The sequence below is a fragment of the Pelophylax lessonae genome, assembly GCF_965119305.1.
Source record: "Pelophylax lessonae genome assembly, chromosome: 5".
Lineage (NCBI taxonomy): Eukaryota > Metazoa > Chordata > Amphibia > Anura > Ranidae > Pelophylax > Pelophylax lessonae.
Window position 1 is genome coordinate 34453134 of NC_138772.1, and position 17193 is coordinate 34470326.

A 17193-nucleotide genomic window follows, 5' to 3' on the forward strand; every position below is an offset into this window, starting at 1 on the left:
TGATCGGGAGCTTTCCGTTAGGCGCCGGTAACTCTGCCGGAAGCGTGCAGGGCGAGTGCTCTCCGCACAGGTTTGTTCACATTTCGGTGCACAAATCCAGCGAGAGGCCGCACATTTGCGCACTGTCTGCGCAAAGAGGTTAATAATAATACTAATAAAAATAAAAAAAATTTGCAAGCAGATCTTTGTTGCAGAAGAGACATACTATGTCTCCTCTGCAATAACAAACACTTACCTGCCTGCTTGTACTGAATGCACACTGAGCTACACACACACAGCTCAGATGGCATTTCCAGCACACAGCAGCTGTGCTAGAATGATAGATGTGCGCATGCGTGGGATAATGTCATTTCCTGACCAGCAATTCAAGAGACTGTAAAACCAGCACCTGGATGTAGCCAAAGAAAATAGAATAGTAGCCACAGAGATTAAGAGCCGGTTCACACTACCGCTACCAGAAAGCCGCCCCATGAAGAAGAGACTTGTTTAGAGACTTGTTTAGAGACTTGTTTAGAGACTTGTTTAGAGACTTGTTTAGAGACTTGTTTAGAGACTTGTTTAGAGACTTGTTTAGAGACTTGTTTAGAGACTTGTTTAGAGACTTGTAAGAGACTTGTAAGAGACTTGTTTAGAGACTTGTAAGAGACTTGTAAGAGACTTGTAAGAGACTTGTAAGAGACTTGTAAGAGACTTGTAAGAGACTTGTAAGAGACTTGTAAGAGACTTGTAAGAGACTTGTAAGAGACTTGTAAGAGACTTGTAAGAGACTTGTAAGAGACTTGTAAGAGACTTGTAAGAGACTTGTAAGAGACTTGTAAGAGACTTGTAAGAGACTTGTAAGAGACTTGTAAGAGACTTGTAAGAGACTTGTGCACTACTTTGAACAGACTTAAATGACAGGCGACTTTGTGGGGAATGCCTGGCTAATCTTTTTCTTCTTCCTGGAAAGTCTGATAACAAGTCGCTTGAAAATAGATAAGGATCCGACTTAGAGGCGACTCCCATTGAAGTCTATGTGCACAAGTCGGATAGAGGTCGCCTTGAAGTAGTACAGGAAACTTTTCTGAAGTCGGAGCGACTTCAGTAGTGCATATTAAGACGGCTCTCATTCATTTACATTGAATTTGTAATGACAAGAGACTTGGGGCGACTTGAGGGCACACAAGTCGTGTCCCAAGTCGGAGTAGTGTGAACCGACTCTTAATCACCACATTGCTAGAATGAGGTATTTCTGCGAGTATAGTTACACTTTAATTTCTCCCACACTCACTGGAATTGCTTTTATTCCTTCTCTGCAGTTTTCTCCAAATGCAAAAGTCGTCCTCACCACCGCTTACCTCCATAAATGGCAAAAGCCTGGTCGTAAAAGAAGCGCCTTTTGAGCGTGTCCTCCATCTTGGCCCTGTCCACGATATCATCCTTGGGCTGAAGAGACAGCTCCTGTAAAACATAAATACAGATTGGTGGGACCAGTATGACATGCCAATACAGAACAACTGGTCACTGGGATCGTTGGTGCTTTTTGCAATCATCCATTCCTAATCTCTCTCTCCAGCTACTTTAGGAACTTTAAGCATAACTCCACTTTTGTTGAGAAAAAAACATTCCCCTCTGTGTGATCTCTGTACATTGCAAGAATTTTAACAAACTTTGTTGCAGATTCCTACCTTTTGTTATTCTGAAGAAATCATTGTTTGTTCCTCTGTACTGAGTGGGTCTAATGGGAGTGGTTTCATAATTATCTGTCAGCTGTGGCAGCTGCAGGGCTCTAATGATGAAAGCTGCTGGGCCTGCATCCCTTTAGACGTGGTATCTCACCAAAAATGACATTTTTGTTGCAGGGGATGCCAGCAATCTGACTTGTATCTTAGGCAGACTTCTGGGAAAATTGGTGAGCCAATCACACAAGCAGGAAATGGTGCACCTCTTCCGCTGCCTATAAAAGTGATCCTGTGACAAATACACCGCCAGGACCACTTTTATTGAACGCCAATTCGGCCACTGTATAAAAATATACTGGGGTTATGGCAGCTAACTTCTTCCAGAACAATGGTATATAATGTCAAAGTAATGATGAATATATACATAGTGGGTGGTTCGGAAATTGGTAAAGCCAAACTCGAGCCAATTTTTTTCTTTTTGTGTGTGCTGTCATTTAGTTGTATTCTCTCCCTGTCAGAGCAGAACTGACCGCCTGTTCGTTCCCCATAGAGGCTGACCATTCTATTCCCTGAGCTCGGGGCTTATTACCAACACTCCGTCTAGGCCGCAGGAGGAAGGTAAAACTGCCAAAGAACAAAGCCTTTAGTTTCAGGTACTACTGACAGCACCTTTGAGTTGGTATTTGTTAGCTACACTAAGCTCCGGCATGAGCCTTACAGCCCGACACTGTTGCTCTGATGGGGAGAGAATACACATCTAACTAAAAGAAATGGGATTTTTTGACTTACTGTAAAATCCATTTCTCTGATGTTCATTAACAAACACATCTCCTGATCTTCTTAACCATTGGGTTATAGTGCCCCCTACAGGAGTAGGCAAAAAAAAAAGTCTGGCTACACCTATGGGCAGTCCCAGGGGGTATTACTCCCTCTCTGCTATAGGTACTTTTTTCTGCCTAGTCAGGAGTAAGGACCTAGTCAATGAACGAAAGAAAAAGTTTTTTTGGAGAGGTAAGACATAAGTAAAGAGTGGAGGTTCCAATTAAGACAAATGCCCACTGACGACATGTTCTCTTTAAAGAGACGCCGTCATCAAGACCCAACTGGGGCATTGTCTGCCGTATAGTCTACCTCCAGACATGTGTACATCCCCAGCCATGTTCCCTCCCTGTCTTTCCATTGCAGAATCCCTGCCAACCCAAGCTCCAGCATCGGACCTTAGACAGAAGGAGGACATGATTGTTGGCCAATTTATGTAGGATATTCTGTATAGATTTATAGTATCTCACAAAAGTGAGTACACCCCTCACATTTTTGTAAATATTTTATTCTATCTTTTCATGTGACAACACTGAAGAAATGACACTTTGCTACAATGTAAAGTAGTGAGTGTACAGCTTGTATAACAGTGTAAATTTACTGTCCCCTCAAAATAACTCAACACACAGCCATTAATGGCTAAAGCGCTGGCAACAAACGTGAGTACACCCCTAAGTGACAATGTCCAAATTGGGCCCAATTAGCCATTTTCCCTCCCCGGTGTCATGTGACTCAGTGTTACAAGGTCTCAGTTATGAATGGGGAGCAGGTGTGTTAAATTTGGTGTTATCGCTCTCACTCTCTCATACTGGTCACTGGAAGTTCAACATGGCACCTCATGGCAAAGAACTCTCTGAGGATCTAAAAAAAGAATTGTTGCTCTACATAAAGATGGCCTAGGCTATAAGAAGATTGTGAAGACCATGAAACTGAGCTGCAGCACGGTGGCCAAGACCATACAGCGGTTTAACAGGACAGGTTCCACTCAGAACAGTCCTCGGCATGGGTCGACCAAAGAAGCTGAGTGCACGTGCTCAGCTTCATATCCAGAGGATGTCTTTGGGAAAAAGATGTATGAGTGCTGCCAGTATTGCTGCAGAGGTTGAAGGGTTGGGGGGGTCAGCCTGTCAGTGCTCAGACCATACGCCGCACACTGCATCAAATTGGTCTGCATGTCTGTCATCCAAAAAGGAAGCCTCTTCTAAAGATGATGCACAAGAAAGCCCAGTTTGCTGAAGACAAGCAGACTAAGGACATGGATTACTGTCAGTCAGCAGCTCTCTGCTCTGCCCCATCCTCGCTCACTGGAGCACTGAGCTGTGGAGGGTACATTTAATAAATAACCCTAGCCCCTAATCCTTACCCTAACCCCAACCCCTGATACCAACCTTAATCCCTTACCCTAACAAAAAAATAAAATTAATATAAAAAAATAAATAAAAGCTGATGGAAAAGCTGAAAAACCTAGCAACAGTGATGATGCAACAGATGATAGTTTTCTCTTTTGGCTAATAAAAAAAACCTAAGTTCAAAGACAAAGACACTGTATAAAAACAAAAAGGTCAGAAAAATACTAAGACGCTACACTCAGGTGTGAATGCAGCCGGAGGGTTGGCTATATGCAGACACTGACACTTTGCTCTGATTGGCTCGTGATGGTAGTTGCTCCTTAACTCCACATTGGATCACTGGCAGGAAACCTAGAACATCCCTGAGTTACTGAGGTTAGACTGGGAGCTGCAAACACAATTTCTGCTGCTAGTGGACAAGGCAATGGTAGACACTTGAAGTGACAGGTTTACTTTAAAATCAGAGCTGGGATCTCCCTGTTCAAACCTTCTCATTTTTCTCATTTCCATTTCAATGTCTGGCCTACAATTATGATGTCTCCCTCTATAATACTACAACCAAATCACAAGCTAAAAGAAAACTGGTTTAGTCACAAATTAGCGACTAGATGCCAACTGAATGCAGGTTTTACTTGTAGATGCTTCAGAGATTGGTTGGCAAATTTGGGTGTTCCCACTTGGGACTGGAGCACGCCAACTATAAACTGGGCAGAATTCTGTACAATAAACAAGCCAAAATTAGAGCTTTATGGAACAATTACTACTACTATAGTTAGAAATGTACATTTATTGGGTAATAAATGATACACAATTTAAAGGTGAATAAATATAATGTATTTATTTCCGTGTTTATTTATAAGCGCCTTCACATGTTGATGAACATTTTCGTTTTTTTCTTAAAATGCCATAAAAAAAAAAAAAGACAGTTCTGTTTATGTATACACGAAAACTCCATTCACATTAGGGATCAATACATTTGACAGCAGACCGAGCAAGGGTGACTTAGCAATGTTCTCTCAGTTCTCGGTGTTCTGAATACCTGAACTGCAGGTGAACATAAGTGTGGGGGGTATATAACCTTTTGAGAATTTGGGTGGAGGGGGGGGGGGTGTAACCATTTCAAAACCACTGCCATACAGCAGTACTGGAGGGTGTTTCAGAGTTTCTCAGGAAGGAAGGCTGCTTCCTGGTTGGGCTTTTGTAGAGCAGTGGTTCTCAATGTCTCAGCCATGGCCATTGTCCTCCAGGGCTTTCAACTAGCTGTGGATCCCCTAACCTTCCACTGTGACTCCAAACTCTTATAGTGGCCCGCAGTGCCCCTCAACCTCTCAAAGCACCCCCAGGCCGCTTCCCAGTGCCCCCTAGCTTGTTGCAGAGCCTCCAGCCACCGGCTGTTCCACCAAAAAGTGCTCCTCAAGTCCCTGCAATGCGCTCTAGTCTCCCACATTATTTCTGCAAAACCCCAACCAGCCCACTCTAGAGACCCTATTCCCCAGTGTCCCTCAGCTCCCTCCAGAATCCTCAACTCCTACAGGGCCACCAAGTCTGCTGCACCACTAATGCCTCGTACACACGAATCGTTTATTGGCCAGGAATTTTCGGCCAACGTCCGATCGGCTGATTTTCGGCTTGTTAATATGATGCTTCCAACAACCGACTCCGACTTTTCGGCTGAATAAAATCTGGTGTGCAGGCTATAAAATTTTTGTTGTCCGTCAACACAACGTCCGATTTTCTGTCAGTCAGTACAGATTTCGGCAGACAAAAATCTGATGAGCAAGACTGGGCATGCTCAGAGAAGAAAAAACACACAGAAAGTAAACCATCACATGACATCACTTCTGAAGTAGATTTTTGTTGGCCGAGAAAATTTGTGTGCAGTCTAGGCACATTCCAACCAACAAAACAACTCTGGACAAAAGTCGGACGATCGGTCGGCCGATAATCGTTGCGTGTGTACGAGGCATAAGCCTCAGAACGAAACACACTGTACAACTCCATACATCAGAGAGATGACAGCAACCGCAGTCTCTCTCTATCCTGGCCACCCCCGACGCATTTCGGTCTCCGTGACTAAGCCCAGTGAACGGGGCAAAAAGCGGTGTTAACCCAGTGGTGTTACTCAGACTCTTAACCCAGCCTGCTCCCTGGATGGAATCCACAGGATGTGGCTGCACAAGCAGAAGCGGGGAACTGAGGGTGCAATTAGGTGCACCCCTAAATCCCCTAACCCCCTCAAGAATCCTTATTCCCCCCACAGTGACACCATCCAGAGTTTATCAGAATTTCAATACATGTTGTGTGAATAAACTATTTTTTTTTTTTTTTACCTTTTGGGACAAAAAAGGTTTTGGAAAAATCTACCAAACACTGGTCTTAATAAGGTTAAGAACCATTGGTCTAGATAACGTTTCTAATGTTGGGGGCCCTGAAATGCAGGGTGCTCTTGCAAGTAAATGCCAATTACAGCTAGATGTTGGCCCTTTGGCTCACACCATTATTGGTCTATAAATATGGTGCATGGGCTTTGTTAGGTGAGGGTTGGTTTCTATAAAAAGAAAGACCCTGAATTTTCAATATTCTGTGGAGCTGTAGATGATTAAATATTATGTGCCACCATTTGCCACCTACTGCCTTCTAAAAGCAGTTTTCCAAGCTTAGAATCTCTACAGGACACTCTAAAGCAGTGGTCTTCAAACTGTGGCCCTTTGCTTGCCCTTATCTGGCACTTAGGGCACTATTCCTCCCACTGACACCAACAATGGACACTGTTTCCTTCCACTGACAGCAAAGATAGAGCACTATTCCTCCTACTGACCATAGATGAGGTACTATTCCTTCCAAAGACACCAATGATGGGGAGGTTTTTCCTACTAATACCAATGATGGGGCACGATTCTTCCCACGGGTACCGATGACGGGGCACTATTCCTCCCAGTGTAACTATGAAAATTATTCTTCCCATTATTACCAGTGATGACTGTCCTGCTGACCACCAAGTCAGAGGCATTTTCTACTCCCACTGTCCACAGTCCGGCCCTCCAAAAGTCTGAAGTACATTAAATTGGCCCTTTGCTTAGAAAGGTTAGAGAACCCTGCTCTAAGGCCCCTTTCACACGAACGATCCGATCAGATCCGCCTGTCAGTTTTTTAGGCGGACCTGATCGGATTATCCATGTATCCCTATGGAGCAGCAGGTGTCAGCGGAGACATCTCTGCTGACACCCGCTGCCATCCGATTCTGATCCTGTCTGTGAAATCCGGACGGATGGAAACCCTATTTCCATCAAACAATATGGCATCCTTTTGTTCCTAACACATTACCCAGTCCATACCAGTGTAGATATTCAGCATGATATTTTTCCCCATTGAGATCTGATGTGTTTTCAAACTTCCTTAATTTTTTTGATCAGGGTATATGTACTCCTTTGGATAGCTGGGGGACACCTTAAGTACCAACTATCCATATGGATGGACCCAGTGGCACACATGCACAGTAGGAGCTAGATAAGGCCAAGACTTATTTCTGCAATGGCTGTGCTGCACCCGGCATACTGAAGAACTTGGGAGGGGGACTGATAAGTATATTGGTAGACAGCTGCCACTCAAGAAGTTGGAGGGGGACATACATATATATATATATATATATATATATAAATAAAAGGACAATTTCACTACAGGCAAAGTTGTCCTTTAAAGTGCACCGGTAGAGAGGTGTACATGAGCTAGATCAGTGTTTCTCAACTCCGGTCCTCAGGGCACACTAACAGGCCAGATTTTAAGTATTACCTTGGGGAGATTCAGACTAGAATACTGCAATCACTGAACAGCAAATGATATCACCTGTGATGTATTTCAGTTTTCTTGCAAACCTGGCCTGTTAGTGTGCCCTGAGGACCGGAGTTGAGAAACACTGAGCTAGATGATGTTAGGCAAAACCTAACGCTAAACCTGCTCTATGCCACATTGTAAACCTAATTTATCGAACCCTGTAAAGCAAAAATCACTGTACTTACCTATTCTGCAGCCAATCCGGTCTGGCCCACGCTGAGCTGTCAACGGCGGTTTCAGCGTGGAGGCGGGTGCAGGAGAGGCATCCAACAATGAAAGCCCCATAGTAACTCTATGGGTGACGTCACTTCAGGCATTTCACAGCCATTATCTGTCCTCTCTTGCACAGACCTTCCACCGCTGGAGACCGGACCGGATTGTGTGCAGAAAAGGCAAGTACAGCAGTTTTTCCTTTACAGGGTTAGATAGATTAGGTTTAGAATGTGGCACAGAGCAGGTTTAGAGTTAGTTAGATTTTGCCTGCACTTCTCCTTTAAAGAGGAAGTAAACCCTCCTCTGCAACTTTTACCTATAGGTAAGCCTATGATAAGGCTTACCTATTGGTGCTGTAAATATCTCCCAAACATGTACCGTTTAGGAGATATTTACCTTACATGCATCCAGTGACATCACTGGCGCATGCGCTCTGAAGGCACGGCCGCTGGTGTTGTTCCTTCAGAGCCCCGTGCCAATCAGATGGCCGGATGCCGCGATCCCGGAAGACTGAACATGTCGCCCATCATACAGGTAAGTGGGCGGCACGGCGGAGGCTCGTTCTAAGGTAAGTATTTCATAATGAGCTAGTATGCGATGCATACTAGCTCATTATGCGTTTCTCTCTCAGGTTGAAAAAAATAAAATAAAACATTTTAATGGGTTTACAAACTCTTTAAAGAAGCATGGATCTGTAGAGGAGAGTACAGAAATAACTTGTGCACCTCATTTCCTATTGCTGATCTAGTGCGTCTACTTAGGACACCAGACCTGCAAGGACTGGAAGCACTCTGTTGGATTAGATTTGCCACAGAGAAGAACAAAAAACAAAAACAGAAGAGGAATAATTTATTAGGTGATGACTATAGTTCAGCAACACCGTTCTCTTCATCAAGCATGGTGCTAAAGGAAAAGTATAAAGCACAAAAGCAGAAATTCCCTTTAAATCTGGAAATGAGTGGCAAAAGTGTTAGCGCAAGGGTCAGAAACGACTCATTTGTGACCTACCCATCAACTGCTGCCAGGAGATTGATAGATCACCTTTCCGCCATGCCACCCCTTCGTCCGCTGTAGTTTTCCTTCCCAATTCCAGAGCGGCGCAGGGAAGCAGTGGCAAGATAAAGCTACCTATTCTGCCACTCTGATCCTTACAATTCTTCCCTAGCATCCATCCCAAGAATTTATTGATGACATCACATGCAAGTGCCTGCGATGGATGCGAGAGGTGGATTTGTTGGCCACCAGAGTGCCAGAACAAGTTGCTATGTCTTGCTGCTGCTTCCTTGCACCACTCAGGATATGACAAGGAGAAAGGAAAGCACTACTGATGGGCAACATGATAGTTGTACTCGAGGGAGGTTATGGTGGCACAGAGGACATAATGGTGGCACTGGGTTGGCAATGGTGATACTTACTAATACTATAATAAGCAGCATATGGTGAACAGTATACTTGAGGCAGTATAATGAGGGGCACACTGACCATCAAGGCAAGAGTAGATGTTTCTTGGGGCTCTCCGCTGACCTTCAACATAGAAGTTAAAGGGGAATGTTACTTTAAAGAATGTTGAAGGAGAGATTACTGGGACTTCCTACTGATCACCAATATGAGTAAGACATTACCAGGTGAGGGGGGGGGGGGGCACATTGCCAACCAATGCTCCAATTAGCCATCATCACTGACCACATCCACTTTAATTTGGCCACACTCCTCCTAAAATAACCCCTCCCAGTGATCTGTGGGGTTACAGCCTCTGCAAGGTTTATACTGCTTTATCTTCATCAGAAAGGCTCTAAAGACTTTCCCTTCTGCTCATGTCCCCAAGGCAAGAAAAAAATTCTAAGTTTCTCCAATGGGAACACAAACACCTGGTAAGGGCTTCTAACCCCTTTCCTATACAAGCAGAGGACGTTTTGGTTGAAGTTCCTCTTTTTGAGGTCTAAGTTCTAATAAGAAGGTCATAAACAGTTCACCGTACAACACATTAATCCAACTGACTGTTTGCAAAACACGGCCCAATAAATCCAGCTGTCAAGATTTTGTTTGAGAATCAGTGAGCGGAAAAAGATTTGTACCTTGGCTTCCAAAGTCCTTTTTCTGGCTTTCAGCTCTGCCACGGCTCTGTCCACATCCACCTGAGGAGCTTTCTCTTCTTTTAACTTTCGGACAATGTCACCCTGCAAAATGGAGAGGAAGGTCAAGACAGAGCATTGTGAACCTGATAAAGTGGCAAATAAATACAGTGCCAATATATACTGGATGTAAAAAAAAAAAAAAAAAACTCTGCTGGATCCAATAAAATCAAGGGCACCCAAATAGTTTATGTAAAGACCAGTATTCTGGACACAAGGCGTAAGAGTGGGGTGATTCAGGAAGAATGGGTGACCATAGATGAACGGGGCAACTGTGAGACAATTCCTGATAAATAAGCTGACAAGCATAGTGACCACTGGGCCATAGTCGAAGAGGGGGATGGGAAAGAATATCGAAGACATATTTGTTTTTAGCAACTGAACCAACAATTTTTATTATTTAGTGCAACTAAACCCAAATCAAAAAGGTTAGTGAGTCACAAAGCAGGACGTGCAGGAGAGCCCTATACTGGGACCTCTACCCAAAAGGGCCACATGTTACCCTTTAGGTGTTTGTGCCGCCCACTGTTCCAGCAGACATTAATTGGAACACTAATCCATACAGTCTGATGTACCACAGCTGCAGACCCCGGGAGTCTCCCATAGTGTGGCTGCAGACCCCGGCAGTCTCCTGTATGTCTGCAAGCGCCGCCAACAGCCTCCTCTAGTTTGTCTGCAAGCGCCGCCAACAGCCTCCTCTAGTTTGTCTGCAAGCGCCGCCAACAGCCTCCTCTAGTTTGTCTGCAATCGCCGCCAACAGCCTCCTCTAGTTTGTCTGCAATCGCCGCCAACAGCCTCCTCTAGTTTGTCTGCAAGCGCCGACAGCCTCCTCTAGTTTGTCTGCAAGCGCCGACAGCCTCCTCTAGTTTGTCTGCAAGCGCCGACAGCCTCCTCTAGTGTGTCTGCTATATGTCTGAAGTCTCCGGCAGCCTGCCGGGACGTCTCTGGTGGTCTCCAGTAGCATGCGTGATGTCTCTGGTGCGGGACGTCCCCGGCGGTCCCCGGCAGCCAGAGGGGACGCTTCCGGCAGCCAGAGGGGACGCCTCCGGCAGCCAGAGGGGACGCCTCCGGCAGCCAGAGGGGACGCCTCCGGCAGCCAGAGGGGACGTCTCCGGTGGTCTCCGGTAGCATGCGTGACGTCTCTGGTGGTCTCCGGTAGCATGCGTGTAAACTCTGGTAGTCTCCTGTAATATATCTGCAATCAGTGCCATTCCTCTGTAATATGTATGCAATCTCAGGCAGTCTCCTTTAGTATATCTGCAGTCTCCTGAGTCCCATTAGCCCAAGCCCACTACCAGCGGAGCTAAACACATGGGCACAAAGTGAAACTTCTAAAGGTCTGATGTAACCTGTCTTCTGCCTTGTGACACTGTGGCTGACACACAGGACAAGCGATGTCTCATTCAAGACTTCTGATAAGCCGCCTCTTTACAAGCAGCAATAGTTATAGCTCTGCTTGTAATGCAGCTTAATGGGCTAAACCTCCTACTACTTTCAGATTCTAATCCTTTGTTATTGCACCAATACAAGGGCTCAGGCTAAGCGTGAATGGGACACTGACACTGATGTCAACTGGAATCATCAGGTTACAATGAAATAATCATTGACAGAGCAAGTCATCCCAAGAACATCCGGAAATAAGGCCCTAAATGCCAGGAGCTACTTCTTTACATGGATCTACACACTGAAAAGAGATAAGGATACATTGGTGGAGAAAAAGTTATATGAAATGTGTGAGCAAGAGGAAAGGAAAAAAAAATAAAAGAAAAAGAAAGATGGGAGAGAAAAAAAGAATAGAAAGGAGAAAGTGATCGGCTAAAAAGGCAAGTTTAATATTAAAATGATGCTTGCTTGAAAAAAGACTGTTTTGCTCCCTTATGAACCTTTAGACATAGGGTAAAAAAGACACCCATCAACACCATATGTAATGTTGAACCTCCATGACTGAAAACTGAAATCCAATGAATGAAAAAAGGTGGGCTTTGAACAATCAGGCTGGAGAGGAAAGATCTAGATCAGGGTTCCTCCTGAGGTTGCTGAGCAATGGACAATTTCTGCCTCTCAGATAAGTTCCCAATGACACCATTGTTCCTTTTATCCATCTGTAAGGGGGGTAAATCTTCCCAATGATGACAAGAGTAAGGAGCATTCTACCCACTGACTGTCACACTAATGTATCATGAGTTGTAGATTTTTCATTTTTAGCAGGGGTTCCCGGAGACCAGAAATTTATTTCAAGGGTTCCTCTGTGTTGAAAAGGTTGAGAAAGGCTGCTCTAGATGCTGAGCGTCCTCCAGCCAGGAAAAGAGGCGATCTGAATCAATGCAGCTTCTAATGCACACTGAAATCAGAGGAAGCCAATTCAGTACAGGAGAGGAGCCCGTACAACTGTGCAAGACTGAAGGGAAGACCGGAGGGTTCAGATTTAAAGAGGTTGTAAACCTCAGAATTAAAAGAAAAATAAACACCTGAAAGAGAAACACATAATGAGCTAGTATGCATTGCATACTAGCTCATTATGAAATACTTACCTTAGAACGAACCTCTTCACTGCCGCTCACTCACCTCCCTCACGGGTGACATGTTCAGTCGCCCTTCTTTCGGGTTTGCGGCACCCGGCCATCTGATTGGCTGGAGCCGCGGTGAAATCACTCCCGTGCATGCGCGCGGGAGCCGACGTTTACGGCACGGGGCTCTGAAGGAACGGCATGTGCGGCCGTTCCTTGAGAGCGCATGCGCCAGTGATGTCACTGGCTGCATGCAAGCTAAATAACTTCTAAACCATGGGTGTCCAACCTTTTGGCTTCTCCGGGCCACATTGAGTGTAGAGAAATTTTCTCAGGCCGCATATAAAATGTATAATATTAGTTAAGATATACAAGTAATAAAACACCGCCGCACCCTTACCGTGCCGCCACGCCCCCCACCCCCCAGCACTAATTTAACACAACTAGTGGATGATCGCCTCCAAGGCTGCCTCTGTGGCCGTGCCCCCGACTCAACTTCCTTCCCAGCAAAAAAATAAATTGTCAGGGGGCAGTGGGCTGCATTGCCTACAGTTCTGGGCCGCATGCGGCCCCCGGGCCGTAGGTTGGACATGCCTGTTCTAAACGGTACATGTTTAGGAGATATTTACAGTACCTATAGGTAAGCCTTATCATAGGATCACCTATAGGTACAAGTTGCAGAGGAGGGTTTACTTCCTCTTTAAGGTTCAAGGTCTTTTACCCAAGGTAAAAAAAAAAACTGTCTTATGGGCAGGAATGGGCTGGGTGGCAGGGCTTAGGAGGCAAATAGGTCTGGTGCCCCCATAAAGCGGACGCACTGCTGCCACTATGATACAACTGGTGGCTGCCAATACTAGTAAGTGTGGCACTGGCTGCAGGTCTTAGCAGCCTAATGTGCCGCCTACCCTCATGTGCGGCATACCGGGCTTCTGTAGTCTTCTGGATGAGAAGTAAAGCTGGAACATATACTTTTTTGCAACCTGCTGATTTGTCTTAGGTTTTTCTCTATAGGAACATCTTAATGCCAGTTAATCCTGTTTTATTAATCAAATTGTATTGTAATTAAAATACACAGGTTAAAGATCTTTCAGTCTGTGTGCCGACACATTTTGGGGTCATTTTTGGCCTGATTGAGTCGTAATGCTTTCACTATTAAACTGGTTTGTGAATGTCACATGACCACCTTCAAATGGAACTGTAGTTGGACAGTTCCCCATCCCCAGCGTTCCTCCTGGGATAAGTGGCACTGACAGCCGAGAGCGGTACCTGTGTGGTTAGATCAGCATTGTATGTCCAATAATCCACAAATATGGATTTAGCCCAACCCTATCTGCTGGCCCAATGTGATGTCATTTAGGGGCATTTTAGCAGATGAATATGAGCACTTCCACCACTGGAAGTGCTTTTGTTATCCCTTAGGCTGCATTCACATGTCAGCTTATAATCGCGGGCAGAACCGCCGCGGTTCCCCCCGCGATTCGGAGATTTATTGCAAATCGCGGGACGTCTAGCGTTGCCCGTTGATTTGCAATAGCCCCCCAAACGCCGAGCGATGTTGCCGCGATTTACGCCCGCCGAATCGCGGCAACATCGCGCAAACAAAATCGCGGGACGCAATACGCTCCAAAAAAGTACAAGAGCTTCTTTGGAGCGTATTGCGTCCCGCGATTTTGTTTGCGCGATGTTGCCGCGATTCGGCGGGCGTAAATCGCGGCAACATCGCTCGGCGTTTGGGGGGCTATTGCAAATCAACGGGCAACGCTAGGCGTACCGCGATTTGCAATAAATCTCCGAATCGCGGGCGGAACCGCGGCGGTTCTGCCCGCGATTATAAGCTGACATGTGAATGCAGCCTTAGAACTGGCATTTGTTCTGACATCAGTTTGAGATGTTTCAGTGATCATTCAGAATTCATTGACAGGTGCACTTGACCTCCTTCTGACCTGCATTTACCTGTGCTTAATGCAGATTTTGCATTCCAATTGCATAGGTATGAAAAACCTACTTGAAGCAAGCAAAAGCCTCTCAACACAGCTTAGGGTCCATTCACACCAGCTGCTGCGCTGGTGAAGCCTAAAGAGGAAGGGGTGTGGTTTACAGATGACGGGGGGTATTAAACAGGAAAGGGTGTGGCCTTGGCAGGAAGGGGTGGGTCATTTAAATTAGGGGGTGCACGAGTTTAGTCAGGCCTAGGGCAGCACAAAACCTAAGTACACCACTGGGACCAGCCATACCACCCATTGCAAATGTAGATGCCGCTTCCTGATTGGTAGTGCTGCGAGGTGGCTGTCCTACACTGATTCTTTCCCTGTGTGCAAATCTATATCAAAACCCACCACAGCCTCCCATTAGTGAGTCTGGGAGATACAACCCCACCAGCTCCACAAGCAGCCCCGGTCGGTAGCATCTAAAGGAAATCGCAGGAAAAGCAGCTGAACTGCGATTACACACTGGAGAGTCCGAGCGACAAAAAAGCAGTAATTCACTAAGCTGTTTAGATAAGCACCTATATCAGAGCACCGCCTGCCCAAAATGGGAAACTAATACAGATTTAGAACAGATAAAAACAAATCTGTGCCAACAAGATGGGGAAACCACCAACCCAAAAAAAAAAAATAGATTAAAAAAAACAGCCATTAGATCAGAGGCACAAACGATAGAAAGAGAAAATCTTAAAAGGCGGCCGACTAAGCCAAGCAGGGCCAAGTGGAGCCGAGCCGGTACTTGCAGTGGAAAAGTGCCATCAACTATGCTATTTTAAATGCATCTCCTATGGTTTTACTTTGCTGTTCCATATTTCTTACAAGGGACTGTTCCAATGATCTTCCTTCGGTAACACATTGGCGCGCATTGTGATTCAGTGCGGTGTATGCACTTTATCTTTTTGCCGCGCGTGTTAAGATGTTGCCACTCTGTAATGCATGTCCATCGGCAGGTGCTTTACCCCATCGCATTTACTAGGGACGCACCGATCAGATATTGGGATCGGATATATCGGCCCCGATACAGAAGAAATAGCTGGATAGGAGATCTGTAAAATTTAGCAGACCCACGGGCCGATCCGGTTATTTAAATTCCTGTTTGCACTTTGCAGGATTTTGCACTTTAGTTTACAATGTTTACTGTTTGATTGCTATTGTATGTTCAAGCAATAAACAGTTTTTTTTTCTTGTGACTACATTTTATTCTTTGTGTTTGATTACATGATATTTTAGATTTTGAATGCACAATTGTTATAAAGGTATCTGCCGATACCTATCCGGAAGTATTCTTTTGTTATGAGCTCACAAAACAGTACTTCCGGATCGGTATCGGCGATTTCACAAAGCCAAAGATCGGGAGTAAAAAAGTGGGATCGGTGCATCCCTAGTATTTACCATGCATTTCTAAGCATTATTGCAATGAGATGGTGTAATTGGCTTTAAGGCTCGGTTCACATACATGCAATGCAGAACCCGGCAGTTCACGCTGCCATATGCGAATCGCTGGGGGGTGTCAATACAAAGTCAACGATACCCCCAGATCAGTTTGCATATCGCAGTGTGAACTGACCGTTCGGACAGGAATCGGTTCGCATTGGTGTGAACCACCATGCGATCCGATTCTGCTGCAGACCCAAAGAAGGGTCCTGTGCGTGTTCTGTCCGAATCCAATGCAAATTCAGCCATACAATCTGTATGGATGAATTTGCATCGCACAGACATCGCATGTGATTTTCAGAGCAGTGCGCTCCGTATCACATGCGATGTCTGTCATCGCTATAGTGTGACCCGGGACTAACAATAATTTAGTTAAAATGGTTGTAAACCTCAGACATGAAATATGAGCAAAGCATATCCCTCAAACCCCAGGTTGCTATGGTGACAAGGAGTTTTTTCATGCCCCTGAATGCTCCCCCACACCCTGCTCTATGTATCCCGGGCTCCGCTTGCCCATTTGTAGTCCTGGGACCAGCATAGCGGGTGTCCCTGGGTAGAGGAGGTGGAGGGAGAAGACATGCGTACACTCTCCATCTTCCGGTTGCTGACCCAGAAGTGACGTCCCCGTTGAGTTTCCTCGGCCATAAAGGCCGGGAAAGAATTGTAATGCAGTGCGATGTGCATTACATTACATTCATTGGAGAACAGGGGAGACATTGGGGGGTCTTTTAAAGAGAACCTGTCACCTAAAAATCATAGGGGAATTTTTGTCCCCTGTGATAAAAAAAAAAAAAAAAGTTAAGTGTTACTAAACCCAGGAGCTTGCAGTCACTATATCTGGTCTCCCACAGTACACAGAACATAGAAATGCAATTATTTTAGTAAATATAAACTGCTAAATACCTTTTCTCTTTAGCAGTATAGAGCAGTCTTGTGACTTCTATCAGTGTCTGGTAAAAGCTTGTAGGAGGAGATGTCATTCTCCTCTGACTGTCCTATGATGCTGCATAACCCCCTGACCCTCTGTCTGGACAGTGCCGATTGGCCCTGTGCTGATCACATGCACCATCCCAAATGAATAAAAAAAAAACTCTAGCAATACACACCAAACTGAGCATGTGCAGAGTGACTCCTAGAGCTCTGTTCTATCAGCAGAAGGATTTGAGACAGTAAAGAAAGGTGAGAATCAGAGAAGACAGTATCAAACAGCCTTTTACACAATGCAGAGGATTAACCCCTTAGGTTCCACAGTGAGTATAACA

At 45.2% G+C, this 17193-nt stretch overlaps 1 protein-coding gene across 1 annotated transcript in view; it reads right to left on the reverse strand.

Annotated features, from left to right (window-relative positions):
* GARS1 (glycyl-tRNA synthetase 1) overlaps positions 1-17193 on the reverse strand; it is a 127883-nt gene that overhangs the window by 93358 nt on the left and 17332 nt on the right. The window contains exons 2-3 of the mRNA XM_082259058.1: positions 9949-10050; positions 1338-1440 (exon numbers count right to left, since the gene is read on the reverse strand). Coding sequence (XP_082115184.1) covers positions 1338-1440; positions 9949-10050 — 205 coding nt within the window. The remainder of the gene's footprint in view (positions 1-1337; positions 1441-9948; positions 10051-17193) is intronic.